This window comes from Pelmatolapia mariae, linkage group LG16_19 (genome assembly GCF_036321145.2).
Source record: "Pelmatolapia mariae isolate MD_Pm_ZW linkage group LG16_19, Pm_UMD_F_2, whole genome shotgun sequence".
Classification (NCBI taxonomy): Eukaryota; Metazoa; Chordata; class Actinopteri; order Cichliformes; family Cichlidae; genus Pelmatolapia; species Pelmatolapia mariae.
The window spans coordinates 12,601,827-12,617,687 of NC_086241.1; the positions used below are offsets into that span (position 1 = coordinate 12,601,827).

At 38.4% G+C, this 15,861-nt stretch overlaps 1 protein-coding gene across 14 annotated transcripts in view; it reads left to right on the forward strand.

The window, feature by feature from the left end:
* The window catches only part of LOC134645758 (microtubule-associated protein 2-like), a 91,515-nt gene that overhangs the window by 72,166 nt on the left and 3,488 nt on the right, over nt 1-15,861 (forward strand). For 7 of the 14 annotated variants that reach the window (XM_063499330.1, XM_063499332.1, XM_063499333.1 and 4 more), the window contains 9 exons: nt 831-892; nt 1,953-2,084; nt 2,286-2,427; nt 2,846-2,902; nt 3,094-3,401; nt 6,870-7,004; nt 8,839-8,931; nt 11,004-11,096; nt 14,513-14,594. In XM_063499330.1, coding sequence (XP_063355400.1) covers nt 831-892; nt 1,953-2,084; nt 2,286-2,427; nt 2,846-2,902; nt 3,094-3,401; nt 6,870-7,004; nt 8,839-8,931; nt 11,004-11,096; nt 14,513-14,594 — 1,104 coding nt within the window. The remainder of the gene's footprint in view (nt 1-830; nt 893-1,952; nt 2,085-2,285; nt 2,428-2,845; nt 2,903-3,093; nt 3,402-6,869; nt 7,005-8,838; nt 8,932-11,003; nt 11,097-14,512; nt 14,595-15,861) is intronic. The other 7 variants (XM_063499335.1, XM_063499337.1, XM_063499336.1 and 4 more) reach the window with 7 other exon arrangements.

A 15,861-nucleotide genomic window follows, 5' to 3' on the forward strand; every position in this document is an offset into this window, starting at 1 on the left:
GAAACTATAGACCTTCACAACCTCGATGGTCTTTTAAATTACATATCCAGTTTAGCCATTTCCAACTTGTGGTATCTTCTCCGTGGTGCTAAAAGCACTTTTCCACTCTGAGTACTGAAAGCACTTTTTACTACAAGCTACTTTAATATAGTCTATGCCTTGAAGCATTTTCTATCTATTACACACACACACACTGTCACTACGATCAATGCATCGGGGGAATATGGGGGCCTCAGGATCTTGCCCAAGGACACGTCAATATGAAGACCAGAGGTACCAGAGATTGAACCACTGACCTTCCGGTTGGTAGACAGACTTTGCTAAGTGACAGCCACCCTTTAACTTATTACTAGATTTGCTAATGCTGCTCTGACCCAGAGGCAGTTTGCTCTCCATTTTCCCCTGACGGACTGAATTCTGTGTCAGTGATGAGGAAAGCTCAGTATACTGCTGCAATGCCCCAATTAGATTTTTTTTTTTCCAAGGTTGCCTTACATAATACAAAATCCCCCATTCTGTGTGATATCTTGCCAAATCTTTGCAGAACAAAGCTGTCAAGAGAGAAACATCCAGCTCCTATAGAACATTGAATTTGGCATAACGCTTACCATGCCACATTTAAGAATGCAAAGTTGGATGTCTGTAATTTTTACATTTTATGTAATGGGAACATATTCTTGCAAGGATATAAATATGGGGGTAATCCTCCAAAGTAGGGCATTTAGAGAGCCCTAACTCCTTCTCCTTCAATGTACGAAGGTTACACACGAATTCTTCTGAAGTATTTTCTTTTCCCTGAACTTCTCTGTCTGTCTGTCTCCGTCCCTCAGAGGTCCTACCTGACAGTCGTCAGCCTCTCAGCGTTGCCAGACAGTCTCGTGACAGAGCATCGGTAAGTATACTCAACAAACCTAACAATGGCACGACCTCTGGCACAAAAAACACTGAGAGAGATTCCAAGAAAACTCTGCTGGCAGTCAGCATGAATGAACAATTAAATGAAAGGCATAGAGCAACTCAATGGATACTGAACACTAGAAACAGGCAGAACCTTTTTTTGGTGCAACAGATTTGAAACTTTTGCTTTTTTGCTATTAATATGAAACCGCTAATACACAACTTGCCTTCTGCAGAATCTGAAACAAAAAGCATCTCGTTAATTTGGAAAAAACAATTATCAGTAGAATCATTAAAATGATGTTATTTCCTAGGGTGACTTGCTGAGTTAAAAAAAATAATAATCTCAAAAGAGATTAACACAATAACACATCACATCCAGATAAAGCAAATGCTTTGTCCTTCCATCTACACACTAACACAGGCATGGAAAACAGTGTTGCATTAGTTTTTTGTTCATATTTCATGAAGAAAATATATTAACGGTGGTTACATTTTGTAAAATGTTTCCTCTTCTTGGCGTGTTTTAATGGGTTTTTGCACAAGTAGTAAAGACAGACGCATTTGGAGTGTTTATTTTGCTGAGTGGGTGTTGAACCAACCTGTGACATTTCTCCACTGCCTGTGGTCGTGACTCCATTTCACTCCTCCGCCATGGTAATGACAGTTATTGTGTCTAAAAGAACATGGTTTCTATATTTCCTAAATGTCATGTCATCACAGCATACTGAAAGTGTCTTCTAATACCATGCTCTGCAGTGTAGCCTGTTGCTGTTGCATGGGCATGAGGAAGAGTATCCCTCACGTTCTTAAGTTTTGTTTATTTGTTTGATATTTTCATGTCCCATGAGTTTTCAGTTTCTTACTAAAATGAATGTGCAAGAGGAGCTGCTTTAATTGATTACATAGTAGATTGTTCCACATGATTCATGAGATCATGTGCATTCATGATGCATGTTGTAGCAGTGGTATTTTCACCACTTTTTGTCATCCTGTGTTCTTTATTTTGTTTTCATGCGCCTCACCAACCACGCCTCTTTGTTGTACCATCTCAGTGCCATGCCCATCATTTACCGTTTACAAAGATCCCCACCTTCATATCCAGAGCGGCTGCCTCGCTAGATAGACCTCGTCCATCCTCAGCAGAGCCTCAGGGCTCCACAGAATTACAGAAACAAATAGCTAAGGTAGGTGGATGGAAGAGTGGCAGGGTTCCTGCACAAGTCCTGGAAATTTCATACATGCTTTCATGCAAACATAAATATTATTTGCATGAATTTTGTACTATTGCTGGCATACGATATCTGTTGTTTCACATTGAATTAAAAAGATAAACCACAGTTTGCCTGACTGGCCTAACAATGCACTCCCTGTATGTTTTCCAACAGGATGGTGGGTCATGGAGCCCAGAGAAGAGGTCTTCAGTGCCACGCCACACCTCATTTATGAGTCGCCGTGGGCCCCATGACCATGAAGAGAGCTCTACCTCTATCACTAGCTCTGGCTCTACGGCTCCTCGCAGGCCCACATGTAGGGTCCAGTTCCCCTAAACTGTACAAAGTATCAGCATTTAGTTTACGTTAGGTTGTCTAAAACTAAACTCTTAATAGCCTCCAGTGTGCGACAAATGCTACTAATTCAGTCTTTACTACTGTTGATCAGTTTTAGAAAAATATTTCTAGAAAGTGAAAAGCACACTCATAAGGCCTTATGCTTGATTATTTTAAGAAGTCCCAGCTGACATCTGCTAATAAGTGATTTTTGCGTACTCGCTCTATTTCTGTCTGTCTTCTTGCATCTTTAACATTTGGTTTTTTATATTGATACTTAATTTACTTTTATTACAAAGCCAAAATGTTATGTTGAACTATTAGCGTGCACTAAAACTCCTCTTTTTCTTCACTCTCCACCACTAAATCCAAAACTTTTGATTTTTCCCTTTCTCCAGCATTTCGCACTGAGATGAGGGCAGAACACAGGACAGGACGAGCTCCTAGCATGACAGGTAATTACAGACTAGATGTCTATTGATACTGAAAACTGTTACCTTGGCGGATGAACTCATTTCTACTATTTCTAGATTTAAGTTAAGACCATATTGTAATTTTGTGCTGTGGACTCAAAATATTTGGAATAAAAGGAATTGCAGCTTGTCTTCACCTCCACCTCCATCACCTGTATGTGTCATCTTACCAGTTACAGAATCAGTGCGCTCACGTTCAGCTCGCAGTGGCCACTCCACCCCACGCACCCCTGGCTCAACAGCCATCACCCCAGGAACTCCTCCCAGTTACTCATCATCTTCGAGGACCCCCGGGACCCCACGCTCCCTCAGTTTGATTTGTCAGGAGAGGAAGGTGGCTGTGGTCCGTACCCCACCCAAGTCACCTGCAACCACACCCAAGCAGCTCCGTATTATCAACCAGCCACTCCCTGACTTCAAGAATATCAAGTCTAAGATCGGCTCCACAGAGAATATCAAGTATCAGCCTAAAGGAGGACAGGTAACACTTTTACTTTGTCCAGAAATCTGCAGTTTTTTTTAACTGCTTGCTAATTTTCTTCCATCTTCACATTTGTTTTTACTGCTTATTGTAGTTTCCTTTTTTCCTATCTCTCCGTTCTGCACTGATCTCAGAGACAGAAGCTACCATGTATTTTATTTTTGTTTCAGGAAGTTACATGTAATAGAAATAAAAAGTATATTAGGTATATACAGGTAGACTGAGCATGCAAAAAAACTTAATGCTTGCCTCCTAGCAGATTTTACCCAGGATTTGACCTTTGAACCATAAAGCAACAACAAAAAGTTCAATAGGAGGAAAAAATTGAGTCAAATAACTGTTTCATATGGATCTGCAAGAAAAATCTGTACAATATATTTACAGATCACTGATCTGTGATGAGGTCTGCTTTACCATTCCTCATATAAATAGTATTATAAAGTTTTGTCTAACATCTTCTGTCTTTTTCTTCTGCTTTAAGATGCTTATTTTCCATGTTTCCTCCCGTCTCTAGGTCCTCACCAAAAGTCCTGCTTTAGTCTTTTAGTTTCCCTTGCCTGCTGCTAGCTCGTGAATAATCTTGCCCGTCCATCATCGTAAAAAAAGAGTACAAAATATTACATAATGATGTTTTGTATAAGAAAAAAGGAAAATCACACTTAATTACACGTGTCCATTGGTTAAATTTACAATGTATACAATGTAAAGTGTAGCGTGTTAAACTTTTCCTTTACCTGATAGACTATCCTAAAATGTACTTCAACTTATAATGTTGATTTTAATGATATATAAACCTATTGGACATATGATTTATCATCTAAACTATTTATATGGTGAATCAAGACCTACAGCAGCTTAGCAGTTCTTTACCACTTCTAGACATTTTCAGTTCCCAGTCTGATTTTGTGGCTGTCTTCCTCTCTTGTCTCTATGTGAAGCATTAGTTCAGATATCAGTTTATAGCAAGTGAGCTTGCATACATTCTTTCTGCTGTCAGTGAAAGTAAAAGTATGCTTGCGTTAATCAGATTGCAGAAAAATCTGTCTTCAAGAGCTGTAAATGTTGCTCTGTGTCTGATGGATGAAAGCAGTTTGATATATCTGTTGCCATCAACACAGTAGACCGAGGCTCTTTTTCTCTGAGTTTAATATAGACTAATATAGACTGCCACCTGATGGCAGGTTAAAAAGTCATTTTAACATTGTTGTGATTGATTGTGAGTTTATCCCAAAGATAAACACTGAGATAAAGGTCTAAAGAATGATTTCAAAATATGTATATATACATTTTTTACAATTTTAAAGCAGTAAATGCTAGCTTATGCTATGTCAGCTTTATTTTTACCTGTGATTGCTCACCACCAAGCAGTTCTCCATCTAGAGATTTCAGTAAACAGAAAATGACATGACTATGACACCTGAGCGAGAGTCTGAACTCTGAGCAGTATTGTCCCGTAAGCGTTCCTCCTGGCTCTCTAAAGGAAAGACAGCCGTTCAGCAAAATCAGAATTACAAATCTTGTTTTCTGTTGCTGCACAGAATCTGCATTAGCACAGTGTCTCGGGGTACATTTCTTACATTTTGACAAATGTCTCGAGTCTGAAACACAAAGGCAGCACTGCACCAGGAAGCAATGTGTCTGTAGCCATCAGTTCCTACAAGCCTTTGCTGATGACCTGATTAGGAATCTAAGTGTTTGGCTGGCATCTTTATGACTTAGCAGGTCTCTGAGCTGCTATGTGCAGTCAGCCATAAAATAGGGAGGGATCATGTTCCAAACGCCAGCCTGTCATCTGCAGGAGAAACACGCTTGAGTTTCTGTGGGGGGGGGGGTTAGCATGTGTACAGCATTACTGTTTATGCTTTGTCAAAGTGTTATTCATTATCATAGCTTCATCAGTGTTTGCAATGTGAATACTCAATTATACAGTCATATCACTCATTCCAGATTGGAAGAAATTTTAGCTGTGGATGTGGAAGTGCTTGGCCAATATTTCAGTGTGGATTTTGCTCCACTGTGTGTTAGTTTGCTTGTGTGTGATTTTGAATACGTCATGCTTTTGTGTATTTCTTATCTGTAACACAGATAGCAGATACATTGACTAGGGGGTTATCTCCCTGTTAGATAGACCCGGCTATTTATCAAATGCATCTGTTGAATTTGCACAGATATCTGATCCTTAATGGGAATTATTCTGCTTATTGTGTAGTTGTTCCTTCTGATTACAGGTGTTTGTTTCACACATGAGCATAGTGTCTTCAGACAAAGTCTTTTTTTTTTTGGAATCAGCATAGATTAATGCAGTGCAGGGCTATGTGCTGACAAACTCAAATGTTATTCGTCTTCAGTGGTAGTTTGATAAGTTGTTGAGGTTCGGAGGTCTATGTTTATGCCCATAAATGAAACTGAATATAATGACTGATATCAGTACTGATATTTGGTGATTTAAAAAGCTAATATATATATGTTCTTTAACATTTCTTTTAGCTACACGTGTAGTTATTTGTCATTGTTTTATTATCACAGCAAATCATGGATTACTCAACGCTCGGCTCGACTCTGATCAGATCAGCTGAGATCTTGAAGTTGCAGAGTGCGCACTGGTAGAAAAACTTTGGACCATCAACACCCATAGCATTGTTAAAGGATATTTCTCCTGTCTCATCTCTATTTTTTAAAATGTTAATTTATCAGCAGTTATAAAGAGTGATACTTTTTATAATTTGGGGCTATATGTCGGGCCTACTGACATATCACTCAAATTGCATTAGTCTTCACATTTTAGTTTAGATTTAAAAGACACCTTGATGCATATTAACAGAAGCATTTATAATTATACAATTACAAATCTATCCATCCATTTATTTTCTTGCTTACCTGCCTTGGCTGCTATATAGTGAGAAGCTTGGCAAATAATTATCATATATAATGATCTTTAACACTTGCATTAATGCTCCTGTTTATGTCTCCAAGGTTCTTTTAACAAAAGCAAATAACTTGAGAATATCACTGAGTGTTAATTATAAGAGAAAAATGAAAATACAAATAGAAAACTTTAGGACATTTAAATGAAATAGATGATGTATTAAAGTATTTATTTAACTGGAGCCTTTATTACAGTACAGTGTTATAAACATTCATTGTTGAAATGGTCCTCTAGTGTCACTATTGCACCATTGAAGTAGTAAAAAATTATAGATAGCGTATAATTTTACCTCTTTTTTAAACTTAATGAAAATTAAAAAGCCAAACTAGTGTGACAGCATTTATAGTGTTGCAAATATTTATAGACAGTAGTCACATGACATGATGGAAGTGTACTCCTCACCTGATTTTTAATATTCACAGCACCTTCAAAGATCCAAATAGTGTTACTATAAGCAGCTCCTGTAGTGAGCCTCCCCCAGCCCACAGCAATATAGCAAGCCTCTACTCAGCTACTGACCTGTCTAACGACTGTCCTCATAGAAACAGAAGGACCCAAATGGGCCAACAGAGGCCAAACGCAGGGCCTCTTTGATCTGGAAGTCAGTGCTGCGCCTCATCTCTGTTACTCTGTGTCTGTCTGCGGTACACAGCGTGACCTGGACGCAGGACCTGCTGGTATACCTTATCACTTTTAATTATAGCACTTTGAATAAAAAGTCTGGAAACCTTTCTCTCAGTGGAATAATTAAAAAGAAAGCATTTACTATGTGTAATTTTACTCATTAATATCTTGAAAAGGTAATTTGATTGATTAAATTTAAATTCAAATGAGCCATTAATATTAACAATACAAAAAACTATTTTAGAGCCAATGAATTATTACGTGGCCACTGCCTTTTGTCTTTTGATTGATTATTGAATTTTAAAGTGCTGAAGAAAGTCCACCTCACAGAGCAGCAGCAGAACGTGTTTGCGTAGCTGCTTTACATAGGATCGAACCAGTCACATCAAAAAATCAAAAGGCAGTGTTTTTCTTTTTTTTCTTAATATTTTAGTGATCATCTTGTTGAAATTGTACAGTACTGAGGAAAAGTCTTAAGCCACCCCTTATTTGGGAAATATGTACAATGATTTATTGAAATGTGTGCAAACATATAGTATAAAAAACAAAAACTGAGTTTGTACAATTCTAAGTCAACATTTGGTATGCCCACCTTTATTCTTCAACACAGCCTGAACTCTAAGGCAACCTTTCTTTCAGTAGTGTTCAGGAATAGTTCTCCAGGCTTCTTGAAGAACAGTCAAAGCTCTTCTTTGGATGTTGGCTGCTTTTTGCTCTAATCTTTGTCAAGATGATCCTACATTGCTTCAGTAAAGTTGAGGTCTGGACTCTGGGGAGGCCAATCCCTGATTGATAGGGTTCCATTGTGTGTTTTTCTATTTGGTTATGCTTTTATTGCATTGGCATTGTGTTTGGGATCATTTTCATTTTGGATAAGGAAGCCATTGCCAATCAAATGCTTTCCAGATCCTATGGCATTGTGGATCAAAATGCTACAAGCCTCCAAGAATTTTTAGAGATTGCTATAGACACTCACTATTGTACCTACTGGCTATTTGAACCAGTTGTCAGTAGGTTCATCGTGTTCGTTATTTTCTTCCTTACGAATGGCTTCTTGGCAACAAACCTTTCATTGAGACCAGTTCTTATGAGTAATAGGTAAACAATAGACGGATCAACTGAATGACCAGATAAATCTCTTGGGTCATGTGTCAGGTTTTTGATGGAATTTTGACTTTCTGATACTGTTCATGTGTTCAAATAGTCTTCTTCTTGTGCAGTTTCCTCAATTTTTTTAAGAACACACGACACACCATGCTGAGATGTGTTTTTGTGAAAACCTGCTAGTAACAAAGAGCCTAAAGAGACAATTTAATTAATGTATTTATTTATCAGTTCATTTATGTATTTATTCTTTGATAAGTTGTCTGTTATTTGTTGATAATACCTGGGTCCATCTCTTGAGTTAGGTGCCTTCTTTATGCTGAAATTATTTATTAAAACTATGAAAGATCTCTGGAAAGCCTGGTGAACTATTGTGCAGGACCATTAAACATTACAAGAAAGTCTGGCTTCAAAGTGAAAGAAAATTTGAAGAAATGTGGGTTGGCTTGAGACTTTTCATAAAGAGAACTCAAAGAAATACTCTGGTTGGCAGATTGATGAGTCATGGGAAGAAAATTGAAAAACTGTATTTGTTTCAACATGAATGCAAGAGGTACAGAAAACAGTTAAAGAAAACACAAACTTGTGATTTCTCATTCTTTAAAGTATTAATCATGCTCCAAAACAATAGAAATGTGTGCACTGACACTTTTTCAGTATGCTGATCATCAGTATCCTGTAGTCCCTAGAGTATTAGACAGTGCGATCAAGCATACTAAGATAATACACAGTCATTCCTATCTGCCATTTAAGAGGTCCATATGTCTCTGCATGTTTCCATAGATTCATATTTTAAACAAGAGGCAGGACTTCAGCCCATCACTGTCAAAGTGCAGCTCCAAGGATAATCTGAAGCACTCTCCTCGTGGAGCCAATGTATGTACCCTTTAAGCTTTGCCTTCCTCATTAAGAGGATGGGTGAATGCCTTATATAATTCTAGTTAGTCCAATTCCCAATAAATATTTTGATTCATATCTCTTTAGGTAGTGTACAACATGTTGCTTCTTGTTGTGTTGTGCAGTATATGGGTAGGTTAATAGTATCAAAGTGAGCTAGTTTGTATTTTACCCCCCTTTTCACTGTAGTTTGGCTCTCGCTTTTTAATTTTAGATACAGTTGTCTCTTTTCACCTATAGTTCAAGGGGTGACAAATGTCACTTGTATTATAGGTTATATATTACTGGCATTATGAACGACCAACAACAACATAGCAAGGAGGCTGCATGCTTCTGACTTTTTTATAATATTTAGCCGACTGTCTAGCACAAAAATGGCCTGATGGTTAAGAGAAAGATCCACTCAGTTGACCATAGCCTTAGCTAAACTGCTAAAGTATACTTGAACATGCAGTCCTGTTGGATCCATATGAATACTGTAGCCTAACTTTTCTTTAGCACTTTACCCCCAAAAAACCCTGTCATGTATCTGTGAGTAGCTTGACATTTAATCCTGCACTATTGTGTGTATTAGGTCTAGTCCTACATTTCGTGTAGAATAATATGAATAATAGTGAGTCGACAATAGATTAAATGTGTTTTTCCTTCCCCAGAAATTTCCCACTAGTTGTGTTAGTACACATACTTGAGTGCTCTTTTTCTTTCTATCCTCTTCTTGCTTATTTTTTCCCCCTTTTTCCTCCATTTATTTCCTTCTGAGGGTACATAAAATGCTTGTTTCCTCACTCTAGTTTATCCCACAATTCTAGGTTACATGAGATATAATAGGTCACATGCTATGCTATAGTGATGGTGCTTTGTGGCAAGACAAGGTTTGTGGATATTCTGTGGTGTTACAAGCTCTCATTATTCATTTAGTTTGCTACGTTGTGTTTAGGTTGCATTAAGAAGAAAGACAAAAATAATTCCTCTTTTAAAGAAGGGGAATAAATTCTCTGTTATATTTAGCTATTAAAAAGTTATTGATAGTGTAACATTTTACTGGCAGTGGGTAGAAAATTATGGTTCGATGTCCATTTATAGGTCACAGGAGCTGTTTAATGAGACCGCTTGTGCATACCCGATGTTTGAAGGGAAGTAACAGCAGAAAACCTTGTGCTAATTGAGAAATGAATGAAAACACTTCCTCTTTGTCAATGTCTGTTGCATATTAAAGAAATTCTCAATATAGCATAAGAAAGGACGTCTGATCCCCCGTATCATAAATACCCCATAAATGAGATATACTTTATATGTTCTTTATTGCCTCTGGTTGTCTTGAGCCCATCGGTACATTAGCATTGTTCCAGGAATGTTTTGAACTGGGACTGAATGTCTCCCATATTCTTTGAACAGATGTGCATATATTTGAAAGCACTCCTTGTGTTTCATTAAGCGGTGAAGGAAAAGGAAAACAGTTCAGAGGCCACATACCCGAAAGTCTCCGTTGTCCTCATCTTTTCTAATTCACAAAATGTGTAAGAAGTGTATGCACTGTCATTTCTTTATCTGGTGTAAACCCCCATTGCTTTTGCTGTGCTGTCGTGTAAAAATGAAAGCTATTTATTTGTTGTTTCAGTACTGTTCCAACTCTGCTTTGTCTGCATCTCACTCCTGCTTTTTCTCCTTGCAGCTACAGAGAGTCAGCACACGTCACAGCACACTCACATATTCATCATCCTCAATCCCTAAAGTAGTGGCCTCAAATCAAAGAACTTTCAATTTGTGTTTTTAGCTTCTAAAGGTTCATCAGTTGTTGCATTTTGGTACATTACCCAGGCTCACAGACTGTCACAGCTCACGCCATGAGTCAGATCAAATTGTCTTTTCCTCTGAGCTTAAAGTGATCCTATCAGTTGAATGATGTTTGTTCTGGGCAACAGGGAAACCACTAGTCCAATTGTACCGCCAAACACAGTCAGACATCTATTTAAACAGTGGGAGTATACAAACTGTTTAAAAGACTTAAGCCCAAGCGTTTTCCCACCTCATTCCTCACCTCCACCCTGCAGGTTCTCATCCCCAGTGTTAAACTGGACTATAGCCATGTTCAGTCTAGGTGTGGGTCCTTGGACAGGCGTGGCTACTCGGCAGGAGGTGGAAACGTGAGTCTTGTGCTGCAAGCCCATTGTGTCAGTGTTGTTGTCGGTATTATTTATGTGCCGTGCTGTGCTGTTTCCTCTGTGTTTTCCTGTATTTTCATTTTGCCTTACTGTTTCTCGGTTTATTGTTAAGTCATTCATTCATTTGCGGTGCTCTTACCAGACTGCTCTTCATCTTCGCATTATTCTCCACCAGTGGTTTGTGTCCTGCAAGTAATGATACCAAGGGCTGAATGTGTCTGCCTCCAGGACCTGACATTCGGCTAGTCTGCTGACTTAGCTTCTAAGGGCACTAGCCAATATTGCCCTTAGGATGTAGCCAAGATATAAGGAGATTAGAAAAAATTTATCCTTTTCAAAATGTTTGAATGGTATGTTTAAAAAAAGCTAATAAAAAGCTAAGTCTTCGTCAGATGATAGCCAGTGGTTTCAGTGTTGCATTTGACCAAATGCAATGTCTTTTTGATCCCCATCTTGACTTTGTAACTGCATGCAGACACAGCCTGCTTGGACTACAAGTCCAAAAACAAAACAAATAAACCCAGAACGCTTCAGGTACCAAAAGATCCTTCCTGCTTGTACACATTCATGTTTGTTACACATTTTATGCTTAATGTTTTTCTAATCCTTTAGTGTATTTTGTACTGGACAGAGAAGCTCATCAAATCTTATTGAATTTTTCTTTCTGTACAATGACAATAAAGCTAATAAAGGCTTTCTTCTTCATATGCAGAAACACACAGAAGAGAAAGTAGACTTAGTGCTTAACAAAATTAGCCCACTCATTGCTAGCAAAACTCTTGCCAGCATCTCTCATCCACAACAGGTAGCACGCTGCATGAAGCACTTGATTAAGACTGATTACAGCCATCTGAAGGCAGCAGGTATAGTGTGCACTCCATCTGCAGTTTCTGATTTGACTAATGCACATTAACAATGCACAGTTACGCAAGCCTAATAACAATGAGACAGTTAAAACTTATCTCTTGACTTTATATCGCTTCCCTCAGAATGATCTGTTCCCATAAAACCTCTTTTTATTTGATTCTTGCTACAGCAGCTGAAAAAAGTAGTGCCAGGGACATTTATAAGGTCAGTGCTTTTGGAACAGCAGATATTATCTGTTCAGGTGACTGTAGTGATTAAATTTATCTGTTGTGTAACAGGAAACGGCTATTATTTTGTGCCCAGTTTTACAATAGCGGCCTCAAAGTAGTGAAATCAGAGTTGGCATCGTGTGCATTATTCTGTATTCTTACATGTTACGTGTAATCGCTCGTCTTTAATTATCTGCAGAAATCCGACGTCAACTTAAAGAGACACGTGGTAGCACATTTGCTCATATATTGCACCGTCTTAGTTTCGAGAGCCTCAAATAGAGTGTCAGTACGCATCAAGTGAAGAATGGCGCAAAGGCAGACTGGTCACTTTGAATCACAGCCGCTCAACTGACAGTTTCTGCAGATTTTTAGGACAAGCCCAGCACAAGTTAAGGTCGCTCAGGAGAGCGAAGGTGGAGAGGGGTGGATGGCTGAGTTGCAGAACGTGAGGACATCAAATTGCAGATTACCATTGCAATCAAACATTACTAAAAATTGTTGCATATAACTGTGCATAATTTCATGAGAAGTGCTCTTTACTCTTCCCTCTGTTGCAAATTATTATATTTGGAGATTACATCAGCTCCCGTCAGTGTATAAAAGAGCCAGTTGTATTGCCTCTGATAAATTAGACTTTAAAAAAACTCACTAGAAAACTGAGGCAAAGGTTTGAAAAAATTAAAGCCATAATTAACTATTAGTCAGAACATCTTTATTACATTTGATATAAATAAAGAAAACAATGTCATTTGTCCAAATTATGCATGCAAACACTCAATTATCGCAGTTCTCTTTTGAGAAACAATTAAAAATGGATATCGTACTACTCTGCTAATGTGTAAAATCTACACCAATCATCTGCAGCATTAAACCCACTGATTGCTTAAATAAAAAAAACATGTATGGCAGTGTTATTATGAAAAGTGTTATAATTGTTTAGTAATCTTATTATGAAAAATGTGCAATTAATGAAGGTTCTTACTTTGGTTGGTTAAAGACTTTGGATCCTTGTGTTCATCAATGATACTTTGACATGTATAACCTACATAAACAGGCATACTAGCCTTTTTCAGTGGCAGCGGCCTTTCCCAGCAGACTAATGTGCTCCACCAGGCCACAAAAACTCTTCAGCAATGACTTTAAGAGACCAAAAGTCCAAGGTGTTGACCCTGGCTCCAAGATCCCTAATGATGATCTGCAGCACACAGAAGAAACTTGATCCACAGAGACTCCAGCACACCAAAGGACCATAAAGGACCCACTACCATTATCATACAGGGCTTCCATAAGCCCTAATGGGTCCAAGGTGCTTTGTACAAAGACCTCAGAAAGATGGTTTTTAATGTTGTGTCTGATTGGTGTTTTCACTTCTTAGTAGAACTGATAAAATAAGCAATCAAGCTCATCTGAAGAAAAATGCATGTATCCGGTTTATGTTCAGTTATATGAATAGGTCAAGAATTTGCATTTGCAAAAGGTACTGTGTTATGTAAGAAATCAACACATACCATACAAATGAAAAACATCAACAGTGGGGTTAACAGATGCCTAAGTGACATGACTACAGGAGCGATGTGCCAAACAGTAGCCTGATGTTCACCCACGCTGACACAAAGCACTTATAATCTCTTCTCTTTAAAACTCATATGGTATACTTTTGCTAGTCTGTTGCATGTGTAAGAGACTTGGTGTTCTTTATCAGTCCACAGCTTCACAAAACAATAAGGCCTCAACAAGGTATATTGTAGGTAAAGGCTGCATACTGTATTGTGTGCTTGTGGTGTGGTGTTTTTTTTATGTGACTTTCTATGCGTCATCTCACTTTTTCTGTCATTTTGTGTCTTGGGCCTTGTAAAGAGGGTTGAAATTAAGGGACACAAAATCACTGGTTGCAAAAGACATTTGTACTAAATCAGCGACATGGCAAAGGTTGCTGACCACAGGCGTGTCTGAGTGATTCATCTCAGGATGTGGTGTATCTGGCCTTGTTCATCGTGCTGTGTTTAAAGCTTTATGTTTGCTGTCTCATCAGTTCACTCCTTACACATTTCTCTGCGGGTTGCTCTTCAGACCTCCTCGGTGTGTCCCTGCCCTCTCTTTGCCTTACACTTCTCACTGTTATGTGTATCTGTTCAGTTTTATAAATGGGACAAATTATTTTCAAGAAATACTTACAGCTTAAAAACAGGTTGCTTCGGTTACGGGTACAATCTAGATCAGATGTATTCCTCTTGATAAATCAGGGGGGGACCTGATGATCTTGCCTTACTGTGAACTGTGGGCTCTAAACTTGCCTTTTCCTGACTGTGTTCCTTCCAGGTACAAATACAGAACAAGAAGATTGACTTGAGCCATGTGACCTCCAAGTGTGGCTCTCTAGACAACATCCATCATCGGCCAGGTATGCTGTTCCCCTACAAAGTGGGCAACACTGCAGTGCAGTGAGTGTGCTGTGACCAGAAGGTTGCTGCTGCAGTCCCTTACCTTAAAATATGAATTTTATATGTGAGATGTCCAGGAGGCCGTCGAACTGCTTAGATACACTTGAGCAATTTATCTAAATTTCATGAGCTTTTGAGTTCAGAATGTGGTTATACTGGAAAGCCTCAAGGTATGACTGCATGTGAAGCTAAAAATGTGAGCAGATAAGATGAACTGCATGCTCCCATTCTTTCTTTTAGTGAGATAAGGAAGTGCACAGTAGACAAGCCAGATAGGTAAACAGTGTTGAGTTCAACATTCATCACCTAACTCTGTTTCATGCTGCTGGCTTACAATGCCAGGTAAACCCCAGTGCACTTCCACCTGGTCTTATCATTACACGATAATACCAAGGGACAGGGAGCTCCACAGATTAGATGTTCTAAGACCTGTTTTCTTGTATTTGTTAGACAAAGAATTTCCTACCCTATGTAAATGTATGTATTCATTTGGCAGTTTTTTTCTTAACTCCTGAAATAACATGTCAATCAGATGCAGCTCCTGGACCAATCTGTATCTAAATACGCAATAACAGTGGAAGCAAGCAGTAAACTGACAGCGTGATAGATGTGTCCGCAGGTGGCCGAATGTAGGAGGTGTTTTGGTTCCTGGCAGCATTTTCTGAAATTTGTCTTTATACCTTGAGTGTTAGAGTGTGGGATATGATGTTAATAAATTGGGTTGCATCAAACCTGGAGAGGGTTTTACATTCAGTTTAATGTTTGTTCATCCAAATCTCTGAAATGCAAAGTAATAAATTGCCTTCGCAGTAATCCCTTAACATTCCTAAGTCCATAGGACTTGCACTAAAAGAAAACTTGCATATTGGTTATAGGGGTTGCTGCTGGTAAGTTTGAAAATTTTATTTCCATTAAGACAACAAAATAAATTCCCTGATGCTATAGGGCAGTGTGATGCTCTGTGACAGTCATATTAAAACCTCTACAATTAAAATCGAAATCATAATTATTAGATGCCATAAAAGTGGTTTTATGTTTTTTATTCTTCCGGATAACTGCACAGAACTTGTGCTTATATTTATCTGAATTGGCCTTTTAAATCATTTTCTGAATTTCCAGCTTAATTTACAGAACTGGAAAGATTTAGTTGCACTACCAGTACTTTGGCAGCAAAGCCCCCTGCAGAAATTTGGAATCTCCTTTTTATTTACCCATAGAGAGTATTGG